The 15,623-nt window shown below is 36.5% G+C and overlaps 1 protein-coding gene across 1 annotated transcript in view; it reads left to right on the forward strand.

The window, feature by feature from the left end:
• Efcab3 (EF-hand calcium binding domain 3) overlaps nt 1-15,623 on the forward strand; it is a 419,664-nt gene that overhangs the window by 209,288 nt on the left and 194,753 nt on the right. The window contains exons 84-94 of the mRNA XM_076543522.1: nt 5,099-5,152; nt 5,798-5,902; nt 6,796-6,849; nt 7,451-7,555; nt 9,081-9,134; nt 9,854-9,958; nt 10,756-10,809; nt 11,497-11,601; nt 12,850-12,903; nt 14,089-14,193; nt 15,477-15,530. Of these exons, the coding sequence (XP_076399637.1) occupies nt 5,099-5,152; nt 5,798-5,902; nt 6,796-6,849; nt 7,451-7,555; nt 9,081-9,134; nt 9,854-9,958; nt 10,756-10,809; nt 11,497-11,601; nt 12,850-12,903; nt 14,089-14,193; nt 15,477-15,530 (849 nt within the window). The remainder of the gene's footprint in view (nt 1-5,098; nt 5,153-5,797; nt 5,903-6,795; nt 6,850-7,450; nt 7,556-9,080; nt 9,135-9,853; nt 9,959-10,755; nt 10,810-11,496; nt 11,602-12,849; nt 12,904-14,088; nt 14,194-15,476; nt 15,531-15,623) is intronic.

A 15,623-nucleotide genomic window follows, 5' to 3' on the forward strand; every position in this document is an offset into this window, starting at 1 on the left:
CACATGATGTATGTGTTCATTTCACTTGGGAAACTCATTTTTTTTTTTAACTTTAAAGCTCCAGTCAGACACAGAAGCCCTGGTGTCACTCACTAGGCAGACTCATTCTCCCATTTTGTAGGTGTTCTTCCCATTACCCCCAATACATGTGACAAGGTCACCTTGTGATGGCCAATCTTCACTGTCAATGTGATTGTATTTAGAAATACCCAGGTGATGGGTAACACACATCTGTGATGTGTTTATGTGGGTATTTCTTGAGAGGGATTAACTGAGGGGCAAATACACCCCTGAATGTGGCTGACAGCATCCCACAGAATAAAGAGGAAGGGGGACCCATGAGTCTTCTTTTCTCCTTTCTCAACCACCATGAGGTGCAATGGTCTGCCCCATGATGCCCTACTCACTGTGATGGACTGAATTTTCATCTTGATTTTTTTAAGTTGAGGTTGTATATGTATTCAGATGGACAGTTCTTCGAGGTTTTATATTGGGATCTCTTTAGTGACCATCCTTCTCTTGTGGGCTCAGTGTCCATTACCACTGAGAGGAAGAGATCACTGAAACAGCAAGAACACCAGAACAAATTAAATACAGAAATAAAGCTAAAATCAGTTACACCAATTGCTATACCATCTATTATCAAGGAAAAGGAAACAGCAAAAATGTGATAGAATAAAATATGAAAATTAATTAATAAGTGAGGTAAAGGAGGAAGCAAGGTTCAATAAAAGAGAAAAAGAGCAAAAAGGAAAACAGTGTGAGGAAGAAGAAAATAAAAACAAGGTATAAAAGTATGACTACATGATAATGAAAGATAGGTAAGTAAAATTGAATAAGAGTAAGAACAAAAACAAAATACTTTTTAAAATAAAAACTAAAAATATAGTGGAAAGAAATTAATAGATGAAAATGAATGGATGAAATTTTTTGTAAGTCCTGCACTTTGAATTTTCAATTTCATACCTCTCTACCTATTCTCTAAGCCAGTCAACCCAAAGGCAAAATTCCAATCTATGTTATTATATTTTGTGGCATTTCTAGACGCATGGTCATACAAGATAATTTTGAAACTCCAAAATTATTTTCTGTACTATACTGTACAAAAACAATGAAGCTATTTTCTTTAGAGTCTGCCAGGTGTGGTGAGTGGTAACAATATACAGCTAGTATTAATCCTGAAATTCACCTGAAAAATCAGTTCCACCAATTTGGCCAAATTTAAGCAAGCTTTTATTAAAAGTATTAAATACTGACTAAGATGGAATTTTGTTCAGGACCATCACTTGGAAATTTTCCAGGTGAATGGCCTTGAGAAATGTGTTGGCAGAGCTTATATGGGCAAAACCCATGGGCCACCGTACTTTCCTGTGAGGCTTTGTTGTTATTTTCCAAGAACTCCAACTTCCAGAATCCCAGGAAATTACCTGGTCCTTGGGAAGGTTTGTTTGTTTGTTTGTTTTGTTTTGTTTTGTTTTATTTTGTTTTGTTTTTACAACTATGACTCCCAGAGTCCCAGGAAGTTACCTGGTCTTTGGGCAAGTGGAGATTATAGGTTAACTTTGGATCTAACATGCCCCCCGAAGTTGTATCCTAGGTCAAAACTTTGACTCTATGATGGGTACCAGTTTGTGTTTGGATCTAATAACTATCAGCTTAATAGTACCCAAATAGGTAGGGATTACCATTTTGTTACTATATGATCTTTGTTTTGCATAAAACAGGTTAAGTATCCTGTCATATTATGGAATCATTTTATTTAATGAATCTGTCTATAGATAAATCTAAGCCCATTTTTTTTTTTTTTGGTATATCAATTGGCATTATAGGTAGCCATTTTGTTCCCTATGTCAGAGAGTTTGCTTTGGATTTAGCCTTTTATAGCCTGTTACAGGGGCAGGGACAATGTACTCTCTTCTATAGCTGTTTCCAGCTGAAATGGAGCATTTCAATGGATTGTCAGGGCCCAGGAAGGCTCAAAGGCTAGTCAAAGGCTGGGCAATGGGGCATTTATCAGAAGCATCTGATTTTAGCTGATCCAGGTAAAGGGACAGGAAGGGGAGCAATCGCATCAGCTGGACTGGTTCACATCAGCTTTCAGTGTAAGTCTAAAAAGCTCAACCACTTGCAGTGCAGATGCTCCCTGATGGTGTCTGTCAGTCAAGTGGAAATCTGCTGAGCTATAGACTAGGAACATTAGTTAAAATTCAAGAATTTAAAGAAAAACCTTGCATTTAGAACTTTTTCATTTGACCTGTGGCAGGTGGACCCAAGCCTTATGACTTTATGGTTTTTGAAGCTTACATGAATTTTAGTTTACCAAAGGAGATAAACATTCTAAATATATTAGCATTACAATTGTATTGAAATCCACATTGTAGAAAAAGCAGTTAAGAAGCATCTGTAAAACGACTAGAACAGATTTACACCTTGGTGTCATAGCAAAGGCTATGGTTGTGGATTAAAAAGCATGAACATTTCTCCTATGTATAGAGAGCCTGATATATATTTTAACCAAGTGAAAAGCACCTTCAAGTCTACATTTAGAAGACAACCAAAGAAAACAAAATACCAAGCCTGTGACTGACTAGTAGCAGTGCTTTGTCAGAGCTAGATTAACAGCCTATCAGAACTCTATAAATCAATGTCAAAACTCTGGACTTTTGAAGTCTTACTATAATGATAGCATAGCAGGAAAACATCTGAAACATTTTTTATATTTTAAGCTACCTTCTTATACTCTCACAAATTGCACCCACACACCTTAGAACATTCTTAGACCCTTGTAACTCAAGCCTTTATGTCCTCAGACTCCTAAAACTTGTATTTACATACCTTAAGTCATTTTTAATCACAATTTAAGCTTTCGTATCCTAGAACACTTTTTTTACATCCAGTCAGCTTTAGAGACACAAGTAGTTATTAATTGAGACCAGTCATTACAAAGCATGTTTCTTTAGTGGAAAGTTATACCTGAAACCTGTTTATCCTTTAATATGAAGCCTATAAACAAGGCAAACCTGTCTATCTTTGTTTAACAAGAGAGACCTAGTAGCTTTAACTAACGGATGTACTGAGTAATGAACTAACAAAGTGGCTACAGCCTTGGGGGAAGGAGCTGTTAAAATGGAGAAATTTGAAAAGGACCAACCAAAATGACAGAGACTTACCTAGACAGCTACTCCAGCTTACTGTATGCTCATTGGAGTCAGAGGTTCGAGGATAGCATCAGTCTTCAGCTACCAGGCTCAAATCCAACAGACTTTCCTGTGGAGTAGGAACTTGGGGAAACTGCCCTATCTTGTTTAGGCAAAGTGGGGTAATCAATTCCCCAGTGTCCTGGTTGTCCACAGTCTGGACAGCATCCTGGCAGCAGTTGAGGTGAAGGGCAGTTTTTTTGTTTTGTTTTTTTTTTTTTAATCCAATGACTAGCTTTGCCACATTTAAAGCAAGCTTTAGGTAGAGGTTCTTCTGTGCCCATCTGTAGGTAGAGTTTTTCACTGGGACCGCCGATCAGCTCTGTACTACCAGCCGCTCCCAAATAACCGCACAGAGACTTAATATTAATTATAAATGCTCAGCTGATAGCTTGGACTTTTTACTAACTAGCTCTTACAGCTAAATTAACCCATATTTTTATTTATGTTCTACCACACGGCTTGATACCTTATCTCAGCATGGCATGTTCATTTCCTGCTTCCTCTACATCTCGCAATTCTTGAGACTCTGCCCTTCTTCCCAGTATTCTCTCTGCCCCCAAAAATCCTTCCTAGCCATTGGCCAGTCAGCTATTTATTAACCAGTGAGAGTAATACATATTTACAGTGTACAAAAAGATTATTCCACAGCACCCATCATCTTCTTTGGAGGAGATAGAGGTATTTCCAGGAGCTGGCATGTCTCTCTATCATGAAAAGTTTTCTTTTTTAATTAAACATTTTAAATGCCATATTCTCATATCTCTGAAGCATTTGAAGATGATTATCTGGTAAGTATATCTAAACTAGACAAATGTTTGTTTTAGGCTTAACTTTGAAAACATTTATAAAAAGCTAATCTGAATACATAACAATTTCTTAATTGAAGCTCTTTTAATATCAAGATAAGACTTTTAATTCTTAAACACAGTCTATAAAGATACTAGGAACTTTTCTGATCCTTACATAGTGTGCCATTATAGAACATAACAGTTTCCTGTATGACTTGGTTCACCAAAATAACTACAGTATAACAATGCTAGCAAAAAACAAGGAGGTTAGACATATATCTTCAACCAGTCTCTGTTCACTTGAATAGACCTTAAGTAAGGAGAGACATTTTCTAGGCCAGTGGTTCCAAGTTTCTAGTCAAACTGCTTAGGTCACCATCTTACTGCATCATAACATAGGGATACTTTGGTCTCTGGAGTTTAGCTGTGGTCCTAATTTTTAACCCTTTATCAATATCATATATTAACAAAGACATTTTAATAAAATGCCTTATAAATTTTAAAATGTCCCATAACCTTATAAATGTAAACATTTTTAAAAGTTGTTTCTTAAAAATATCCAGCTTTTTAAATTTTCTGTAAAACTCTAAAATTTTCTTTTAAAGAAGTTTAAAATCTTACCAAATGGACTATAGTGTGATAATACATACTATATTTTTTTTTAGCATTTCCATGTTCTTCTTATTACTTTGTGTTTAGATCCATCCATTTCTTCTCCTCTAGTAATTAACAAAATAATTTTGGGTTTTGTGAGCTATAGGCCCCTCGCTGTTCCTTAGGACACTGGAACGTAGTTGTATCTGAATGTGGACACCTACCATCTAATCTCCAACTATCCCTTCTCTCTCTACCCATCAGATCCTCTAGAAGTCCCTCTTCTTAGATTCCTATTGGCTTTTCAAAAAAACAAAACAAAAAACTGGACACATTTGAGAATGGGGGTCAGGGAGTGGGCTGTAGAACTTTTCTTTCTGCTTCTGATTAATTTCATTTAGCATGATTTCTTTCAGGTCCATCCATTTGTTTGAACTGATGAAATATCATTCTTTTTATGGTTGAATAACTCTCCATTATGCTGAATCTTTCTATTTTTTTAACCTTTACTTACAGCTAATGGGAAGGTTGAACTTACTAAGTTGATGGATGAAGTGAAAGCTCTCACAGGTAATAAATTAATCTAAATCAAATTATAAATTATATTTAATTTGTCTTACCACTTTATCTTTTGTATGATAAATTTTTTGTCTGATTTATCTAATGTCCTAGAAATGTGTTTTTTTTTATTGTCTTTAGTTTTGTAATAAATTTTTAGTTTTGTATCTTGGTAGAAAGTTATTTGATATTTATATATGACATGAAAATATTTCACTATGGAGGAAAAAAAATTCTAGGTTAAATCATTGAATGATAAAGTAAAACTCTGATAAAGATGTAGGTGATTTTATTATTTAAAAATGTTCAAAAACCTGACATAACTTGTTTACTTGAACAGTAAAGTCCCAATTCACTAGGAAATTGTATGTGTAAGTCTCTTTTTCTTGTGTATTGGTAGTCCACACCAAGGTTTAACCGTGTTGTCTTACTTTTATTAATATGAAATGAAGCATTTCACTAGCATTAAGCAAAAACATTCATTCACAAATCCAATTGTGTGTGTGTATGTGTGTGTGTGTAAATGTGTGTATTACACCTGTCCTTACTCCTTATGAAGCAGTAAAATTAATATGGAATAGGGTGAGATGAGATGGTTTTTATGAGTGTTTTAAAAGTAGGATGTATTTATAAATTATTTTATTTTGTGTTTTGAAGGAGGAGAGACCGATATCAACGATGTGAAAAATGTTCTTAAAAAGATGGGGATAGAACTCACAGAAAAAGAAATGTTGAAGCTGCTAAAAAATCTACCAGTCAATGGTGATAATTTCAAATATTAACATTAGTTTTTTTAAAAGGACTTAATGCTAATAGAGAGTTAGGACAGCCATGGATGTATAGTATACTAAGACCCTTTCTGGAAAAAAAAAAAAGGAAGGAAGGAAGGAGATAACTTAGTATTATACATTTGTTATATTTGTGTGTGTGTGTGTGTGAGAGAGAGGGGGGGGAGGGGGAGAGAGAGGGGGAGGGAGGGAGGGAGAGGGAGAGAGAGGGGGAGGGAGGGAGGGAGGGGGAGAGAGGGAGGGAGGGGGAGAGAGAGGGGGAGGGAGAGAGAGGGAGGGGGAGAGAGAGGGGGAGGGAGGGAGAGAGAGAAGGAGAACTGCCCAGCTTGTTTTTTAGGCTTATGTGGCTGGCTGGTGAGCCACAGACATCCTCCTGTCTCCTGCTCCTCAGTGCTTTTGTTTTCCATGGGTTCTGGGTAACAAACTCAGATCTACTAAGTAAACACTTTACCAACTGAGCCATCTCTGTAGTCCCTGTTGGTGGCAAGCTTTAAAATTAACATTTATTTGATTGTGGAAGAAAGAACATACATCTCAAGATCCTTGGCACAGAATTGTGCTGCAGCTATGAGTGCAAAGACTAAACATTAAGTTATGATTGAGAAACAGATTGGGACAAGTATAATAGAGAAATAGATTAATTACAAGGCTATAAAGAAGAAAGCAAGAAAGTTAGCCGCAACCAACTGCTGCTGTTGCTCATGAGGAGGACGCACTAAAAACTGTCTCTGCTCCTTGAACTTACCACTTTCAATTGACCTCGTGTATGTACATAGTCAAATAAGTCTTTTTCAAAGTATAGCTTTTATATTTTACCTTAGTGAGTTTTCCTGTATATCTGTGACCTGAAATGTACGTTTCTTACAGAAGATGGAAAGATCTATCACAAGAGGTTGATGGACAGTCTGAAGTCTCTTTCAGGTGAGTGAGACCCTGATGACATGCAGATAGATCTGAAATGGCTGTCTCTTTGTCACTACATCATGGGGGCTGTGATTACTACACCCAATCTTCTCTTGTGGGTTACTTGCCATTTGCTGCCTTTGCTCTTGTTCTTAGAAACCCCATGCTCTGGTGAGTGCGGTACTGAGGGGAAAACAAATGTCAACCTCACTTACAATGTTAAAAAAGGAAAGAATAAAGACTGATTTATGAGGGACATTTGGCCAGTAGTAGAAACAATTGGAAGCTTCAGAAAAGAAAAAGTAAATTGTACATACACAAAAACAAACAAAACCACAAGACTTGGCATCCCTTCTGCTGAACTGACAATGCAATTCATCTCTCAAATCCTTTCAAACTGTGTGCTGTGTAGATTGGTGCTTGAAGCCAGATTCACATGGAAGGGTTTCTCTTATTAAGTCCATTATGGAGTCTCTTTGTTGTTTACTATTTGTTGGTTTTTTTTTTACTATTATTGGGTTTTGTCTGTCTCCTGAAAATGATAACAATGCATAAAATTTAATAATTTTGAAACTTTTGGTTCCTTAAATTTTGTTCACATGCCTGTGTCTTTCACAAGGAGGGACTATTAGTGCCAATAAACTGGATTCTCTTCTGGAGAGCATGGGCATGAAACTCAAAGAAAAGGAATTTGAAAACCTGACTCAGAAGCTGCAGCAAGATGGTAAGACTTTAACCTCACTGAGCTTCTCAGCAGCATAGGAGTCGCCCTATAAATACAATCAGCCTTACACATGTCAGTTCACCCTTATATGGCATGGTGGCAATGCCCTTCCTGTGTAGTTAAACAGGGAGAGATCTGTAAGACTACTGTGTGTGTGTGTGTGTGTGTGTGTGTGTGTGTGTGTGTGTGTGTGTGTATAGTAGTAGTAGTAGTAGTAGTAGTAGTAGTAGTAGTAGTAGTATATGGTGTTTGCTTGCATGTATGTTGTGTCTGTGCAGCATGGATGTGCTATGCCCACCCTGGATACTATATAGAGAACGGGTAAAAAGGAAGTGGTAGGAACAGAAAACAGTCAGAAGATACTACAATAATCCAGAAAGAGCAATAAAACTCGGACAGAGAAACTGTGTTAGAACTAGTAACTGTGGCAGAAAAGCTACAGTTCTAATGGGAGCCTGTAATAATAATTCAAGGATTAGATATTAGTCTGGTTCTCTACATAGCATCTGGAATTATCCTGTTAATGTACAAATCACATTATGAAATTCCTGTACTCAAAATACCCTTCAAGCTTCCTAGTTTCTCCCAGGGTTAAAGTCAGAGTCCTTACTATGATTAGGTCTTATAGGATTTGCTGAGCCTCCTGAAATCTTCTGCCCGTTTCCCATGCTTAGCCCATTCTAGAAACACTTGTTCTCAGACACATGGCCAGTCGGGCTGCCTTCTCAAGCCCTTTTCACTCACTTTGAACGACCATCTCTCAGACATCTACCGAGTCCATTCCTCATCTTTAGGTCTTCTCAGATGTCACCCCATGACTTCTCTTTAACCTTCAGCAGAACCACTTGGCAGCATTCTTTGTACCACTTCTCAGATTTACTCCCATTCACCACCACCTGATGCCCCATACAAGCTTTCATTCCATGTATTACTATGTGTCTATTGTTTGAAAAACAATGCCAATTACAAAAGAAGTACTCCAAAAGTGTTGCATTTCATTGAATTTAGTAGGCCTCTACAGTATGCCAAGTTGATTGATTGCTAAGTAATATAATTAATATTATAAAAGTATAATATTCTAAAATTTTCTATAATGACAACATTTACTATCAAATAGCAAATCAAATTAAAATGAAAATGTAAATAATTATTCGTAGATTGGACAATCTCCCTAACCCAGTTGAACCACCAGCATGTGATACGAACCAGTTTTAGGTTTTGCTTCATTCATGTATTAAAGAGGAAGGTATGCTCTACAGTTTCCAAGCAAGAAAATTAATTCCAAAGAAAGACTTGAAATTCAATTTTTTTGTACCCAGGGTAACTCAAAAGATAGAAAATGCAGAGTGGCATGATGATTATAAGAATTTTAACATGCATGCAACATGTCCCTTTCAACCTTGAAACAAAATTAAGTTAAAATTGTAAAGACAATTCTAGAGCAAGTTTTAAGAGGTGCATTTTTTGGTATCTTGTGTCAAATTTGTAATCTATGTTGATTATTTGGCTTTCTATTATTTTGTAGTTAATGGGAATGTCAGTCTTAAAAAGGTGATGGATGAATTAAAAAAAGTTTCTGGTGAGTAAACACTTACCATGAATTTACCATACTTAAGCTTTACACTGTTTCTTACGTATGTTTTCTAGCTTCCTAGTCACTGACTTTGAAAATATATGGGGTTTTCTTGTTACTGAGATTGTATTCACTACAACCTGATATTATATAATTCAGGTTTTTAAAGCAGTCAGTGGGTTGTATATTCATAGCATGTGGTTTCACTCTGTAATTTGTTTTCTAAAAATACCAATTGCTGTAGAGCATTGTCTATTCAAAATTTGGATAGACATAGTAAAAATATAAAATCATTGCCCTTGTTACTACAACCGCTTAATCACATAAATCAGATCAAAAAGTACCTGGTCAGAATGTGAATCATCATTAAATCACTCATCTTTGTTGTTCTGATCACTAGCCAGTGCAGCAAAAATTCAGTATTGACTTTAGACTAAGATCTTCAATACGTTAGATAATTTTAATGATTCCTCCATTAAAATTCATTCTCTTTTCCTCTTCCTCTTTCTCCTTTCTCTTCCTCCTCTTCTTCCTCTCACCATTTCTCTTTCTTCTCCCTCTTCTTCTTCTCTACTTTTCCCTTTCAGAAAAAGGGATAATTTCATTCTTCTCTTGCTTAGTCTCAAATTGTAGGTGACTCTTTCGGCAGGCATGAGTATTACATTATTTGAAATAATTAAGTAGGTCCTTAAATTCTCAAATAATTGTGTTCTCATTTTTTAAAGGCAACAAGCTTGCTGCAAGTGGTCTTCAGAGTTATCTCAGAAACCTGGGGGTCCAGCTGACAGATTCAGAGTGCTCGAAGCTAAAGGACACTTTGCCTACTGATGGTAAGCCCCATAGTTACCTCTTGAGCCATAGGAAGGCATTCATTTTATGGCTATTTATGAGCACTTGTAAGAACATTCCCACCAATAATTCTAGAACTCTATTAACTAAATAATTAAATCCCAGGTTATCTGGAAGTCATGTAGTTATTCATTAAATTTTACCTCTTAAATCATTAAAACCTTCAAACATAAGTAGTTACTATAACTTAGTATTTATCCCAAATTATGAAGCTTAGTTATGATTAGAGAAAGAAAGAAAAATGACGAGAGTGAAGAGTTAGTACAAGGACAAGAAAGGAGAAATCAAGTAGAAATGGAAGAGAAGCAATGCTAGAGTGACGTGGTTAAGAGTCTCAAGTCTGAGTCTATAGATTCAAACCCTGGTTCCACTACCTGTCACTGTGCTGTCTTGGACAAGCTACTTCAAACCAGTCTACATCCTGAGTTCCACATCTTCAAAAGGAGAGTGAGACTTTAATGAAATAAAGCACCTTGAAAAGGATTGGTATATAATTAAACACAGTTAAGGACAACTCAGTTAAGGACTGAGCTGCTGTGATAAGATGCTGTGATGATGGTCATGGTAATGGTGGTAGAGACAGCAATGTGATAAGGTTTGAGGGTGGTCCCAGTACCCAATAGCTTAGTACACAATAACCTAGTACACAATAACTCTATGAGTTTGTCACTTTTTCAAGGTTTGCCATTCCAACTTGCAATTTAGAGTAAATGTGAAAAGCAGTTTATAGAGTCATAAATCATCTACATGATTGACATGAATTTACTTTTCCTCATAGCTGCTGGAAAGTTAGATGAGAATAGCGTGCTGGATGCTGTACAGTCTTTTAAAGGTAACAATTTAAAAATTAAATTCCTGCATCTGTATTTATAAGTATTAGACACTAATTACTTATGCTTCTTTACAAACTGCTTTTATTAGGAAATATACTTATTTGTATTTCTGCATATAACCTTGAGTTATCCTAAACTTTACCAAAAGGAAAAAAGTTATTTGAGAATTATTTTTATATAGCAAAGAGTTATTTTATAACTTTGTGTCAAATAGTCTAAGCTTTCAAGACCAAAAACAGACTCTACTACTTCTAAATCAAGATAAATTGATTCTGCTTTAGTTTAAAAGTTGTTCTTTTTTTGAGGGTGGGGGGTTCCAGACAGGGTTTCTCTGTGTAGCTTTGGAGCCTGTCCTAGAACTCTCTCTCCCTGTAGACCAGGCTGGCCTTGAACTCAGAGAGATCCACCTACCTCTGCCTCCCAAGTGCTGGGCTTTAAAGGTGTGTGCCACCACCACCCGGCTAAAGTTGTTCTTTTTATATGGCCCCTTTTTCTTCCAGTCAACATTTAGTGAAACAAGTTCCATTCATAATTCCCCTACCAACTTCTTGTCATTGGTATAACTTACTGTATCATTATTTTTCTATCACACCTCTTAGATAATAACATCCATTAAGTAAGGTGCAGGTGTAGTAATATCTTGAGTGCACTGGAGCTGTTTAACTGTCTCTTTTTCTTTTTTTAAGGAGGGATGGTTAATCTCAGTGACCTGGACAAAGCTCTTGGGAGCATGGGAATTGAACTCACAGAGAAAGAACGTAAACATCTAAATGATGACTTTCTAGCCAAAGGTGAGCATGGAATGATAACATCTCAGTGATTTTGGAGTTCAAAGGATTATCTCCAGATATCTGTAATATATGCTAATCTAAGATGGTCCTGAAACTAGGAAATTTCAGCAGGTCCAAAAAAGAATACATTACATTTCATTATGTTGAGATATTCTCCCTCTATCCCTTGTATCTTCGAGGCTTTTATCATGAAGGGATGTTAGATTTTCTCAAAGGCCTTTTCTGCTTCTTTTGAGTGATCATGTGATTCATGTCCTTGTAGTCAGCTATGTGATTAATTATATCTATTGATTTGTATATATTGAACCGTGTCTTCATCTATGGAAAGAAGGCAGCCTGATCATGATGAATGATCTTTTTGTGTGTTCTTAAATGGTGTTTATAAGTATTTTACTGAAAATTTTTGTGTTTGTGTTCAACAGGGAGATTGGCCTGTTATTCTGTCTTTATCTGATTTTGTTATTGGAGTAGTACTGGCTTTTAAACAAGTATTGGAAAGCATTCTTTCCTTTTTTCCTTTAAGGTGCTGGATAAAGATTTGCCAATTTTATTATATTTTTCAAAGAACCAACTTATTTCCTTCAATTCTTTGTTCTATTATTTATTCCATTTCTCTTCATCTAAGCTTTGGCCTAACTTTGACACAGCTCACTTCCTGGGGCTTATGAGGGCTGAGTCTGAAATGATTGGGCACACGAAAGAGAATTAACAAATTAGACTTCTTTTAGTCATGACTCATTTGTAGACACCAACAATGTCTCAACATACCTCCAAAAACAGTTATTATATAAAGTAATTCATATTAATGTTTTCTATATTCAATAAATGAATTACCAAATATTTTAATGAGGAAGTCTACAGAGAACAGGAAAATGCTTTAGTAGTTGTCTCACAAATATAGAAATAAGTATCCAGAAAAGCCACAGTAATTGAAAATATAAGAGAGAAGAATTTTAAGCAAAAGATAGAATTTTTCCATTTTTGATGACCACTGATGGAACTTGATGGCTAGTATAAGCCAAATTTTATACTCTCTCTAAGGCAAAAAGTATCTTAGAACATGAGAGGCCATATAACCCAGGACATACATGGTCTTATTTTGTTGGAAGACTTGCTTGATTCTATTAATTATAAGTTAAATATAAAATCTGGAAAATATAACAAAAAGGATTAGATTTTGACTAAAGTTATGAATAGCATGTTGTGTATTTATATGTGTCATCTAGTTGTTTGTGTCTTTTCTCATAGCTGAGGGGAAGATTGGTCTCAATAAGCTTCTAGATGAAGTAAAAGCAATTAGAGGTAAGTGATAAACAACTGAGATTGAAACTAAGAACATAAAAAATTCTGCTAGATCACATTGTGATACTTTCATCATAGCTACTGCCATTATTTAAATATTTTATCTTTTATTAATAAGTGGTATATATCTAATTTACTAGAGTTAAAATGTAGATTAGCTATACTTCAGTTACTATTTCTGTGCCAAAAAAATGTATAGAATGTTTTTCCTGTATATATATCTGTGTAGTGTGTGAGTACCTGGTGCCCCTAGAGGCCTAAAAAAAGGTATCAGATCCCCTGGAACTAGAGCCACAGATAATTGTGAGCCACTATGTCAATGCCAGAAATCAAACCCAGGTCCTCTGCAGGAGCAGCAAGTACTCTAACCACTGAGCCATCTCTCCAACCAGCCCCTCTAGGCAAAATTGATTGTCTGCCTTTAACTAGTCTTTTTTCTCTTAAATACTTCTCAGAAACATTATAACTACTGAGTTTAAATGACTCGTGATTAATAAATAAAGTTTCAGTTAGGGATATAGAGCATCACAAAAAGATTAACATAAATTTTACTGGCTAATATATGAATACAGTTCACCTAAAATACTAGGATTCATAGTGATGTCTTACTCCCTACACAGGTGTACACTGTGTTATACTTTTCCCATGATTATGAGAAGATAACTTTTACCTGTGTTTATATTGAAGTTTTGCTCTTGATACAATAGTGGAGAGCAATGCTAAGATGAGAATATTTACATACTTTTTTAACTTCTTGGATTTTTTTATTTTTTTTATTTTTATTTTATTTATTTTATTTTACAATACTATTCAGTTCTTCATAACAGCCACAGATTTCCTTGTTCTCCCCCTTCCTGTCCCCCTCCCCTTCCCCCCAGCCCACCCCTCTTTCCCACCTCCTCCAGATCAAGGCCACCCCCGAGGACTGAGATCGACCTGATAGACTCAGTCCAGGCAGGTCCAGTCCCCTCCTCCCAGATTGAGCCAAGTGTCCCTGCATAAGCCCCAGGTTTCAAACAGCCAACTCATGCAATGAGCCCAGGACCTGGTACCACTGCCTAGATGCCTCCCAAACAGATCAAGCCAATTAACTGTCTCACCCATTCAGAGGGCCTGATCCAGTTGGGGCCCCCTCAGCCTTTGGTTCATAGTTCATGTGTTTCCATTTTTATTTTTTATTTATAGGAGAGCCTATTGCCATGGCTGATTTAGAAGATGTTCTAGACAACATGGGGGTAGAACTTACAAATAAGGAATTCAGGAAGCTGGTAGAAAAGTTGCAAGCTGATGGTAAGTGTTTAAAATAGACAGTGTTTTTCCTTAATAGACACCGGCAACATCTAGAGACAATTTTTTGGTGTTGCAGCTGGCAGGGGCGGGTTGGTGGTAACACTGGTAACAGTAGATGAAGCCATGGATTATTAACACCCGTACAGTAATAAACAAGTGTTGATGAATAAGACAGCCCTGCACACAAGAATCATCCAGCCTAAAATGTGTAGTTCTGCTACTAAAAGCGCTTTCCATGTAACCTTTTGGGAAGCTTATATTTGTGGGTTTTTGTACAAACACTGTCCTGTTTGATTCTCAGTGAAAAAGCCTGTCAGAAACAATAGAGCTTAATCCTAGCCGAAGAAGACATATTTAATTGTGCAGTTAGTTCTTCGTTTAAAGTAAATTTCATCACTATGCTTCAATGCTAAGAAATGCCTACTTTTTTTTTACAAGATTTTTTTTTACAAGAATGCTTAGCATTAAACAAAGAGGCAAGGAAAATGAAATGGGATGGTGTAGTAGGCATCAGAATATAAAAAGCAAAAGAGATGATAGGCTACATGCTTCATCATCATGCTGGCTTTACATAGTGTGATGCCTGATCTTTGTTGTCATTTTGAGAAGTGCCTGGGAAATTACTAAAGCAGACATAGGAGTGTGCCTATGAGTGTTTCCAGAAATGATTAACGAAGGAGGAAACCCACCCTGAATGTGGCACCTACCCAGTCATCTGGGGTCACAGATGGAACAAAGTGTGGTGGAGAAGGTGGAAACTCTTGCATGGGCATTCTCTCTCTCTCTCTCTCTCTCTCTCTCTCTCTCTCTCTCTCTCTCTCTCTCTCTCTCTCTCTCTCTCTAACTCTCTCTCTCTCTCTCTCTCTCTCTCTCTCTCTCTCTCTCTCTCTCTCTCTCTCCATCCCTGAAAGCATTTCAGCTAGGACGAGAGCATCCCAGCCATGTCAGGCATTTCTGCCATGGTCTTCTCACTCATCTCTGTTATAGAAACACGGGCCAGTCGGCTATGATCTAAAATCCCTGGAACCATGAACCGAAATAAATTTTTTTCTCCCTGAAATTGGTTTTCTCAGGTTAATCTCACAGCAGCAGTCTGCCTAACACATGCCAAAGAGAAAAAAAAAATGCTCACCTTTTAAAAAGTTCTCTACCATAAAATGTTGCTATATATTTTTTTAAATTGGAAGAAACTGGAAAATCAGTCTAGAGACATAATTCTGAAATGATTTTTATACTGTCATAATAATTGATTTCTCCTTGGCCTGAATTGTTTGTTCTTACAGATGTTGGAAAAACCTATCAGAAGAGGTTGCTGGAGGGTTTAAATACATTTACAGGTAAAATGACTGTGATAGAAAAACAGATGTACAAGAAGGGCTGTGGTTAGCTTTATTTTGTCTCCTGGACATTCAGACATGAACCCCCATTCT

This window comes from Peromyscus maniculatus, chromosome 8, assembly GCF_049852395.1.
Source record: "Peromyscus maniculatus bairdii isolate BWxNUB_F1_BW_parent chromosome 8, HU_Pman_BW_mat_3.1, whole genome shotgun sequence".
NCBI lineage: Eukaryota > Metazoa > Chordata > Mammalia > Rodentia > Cricetidae > Peromyscus > Peromyscus maniculatus.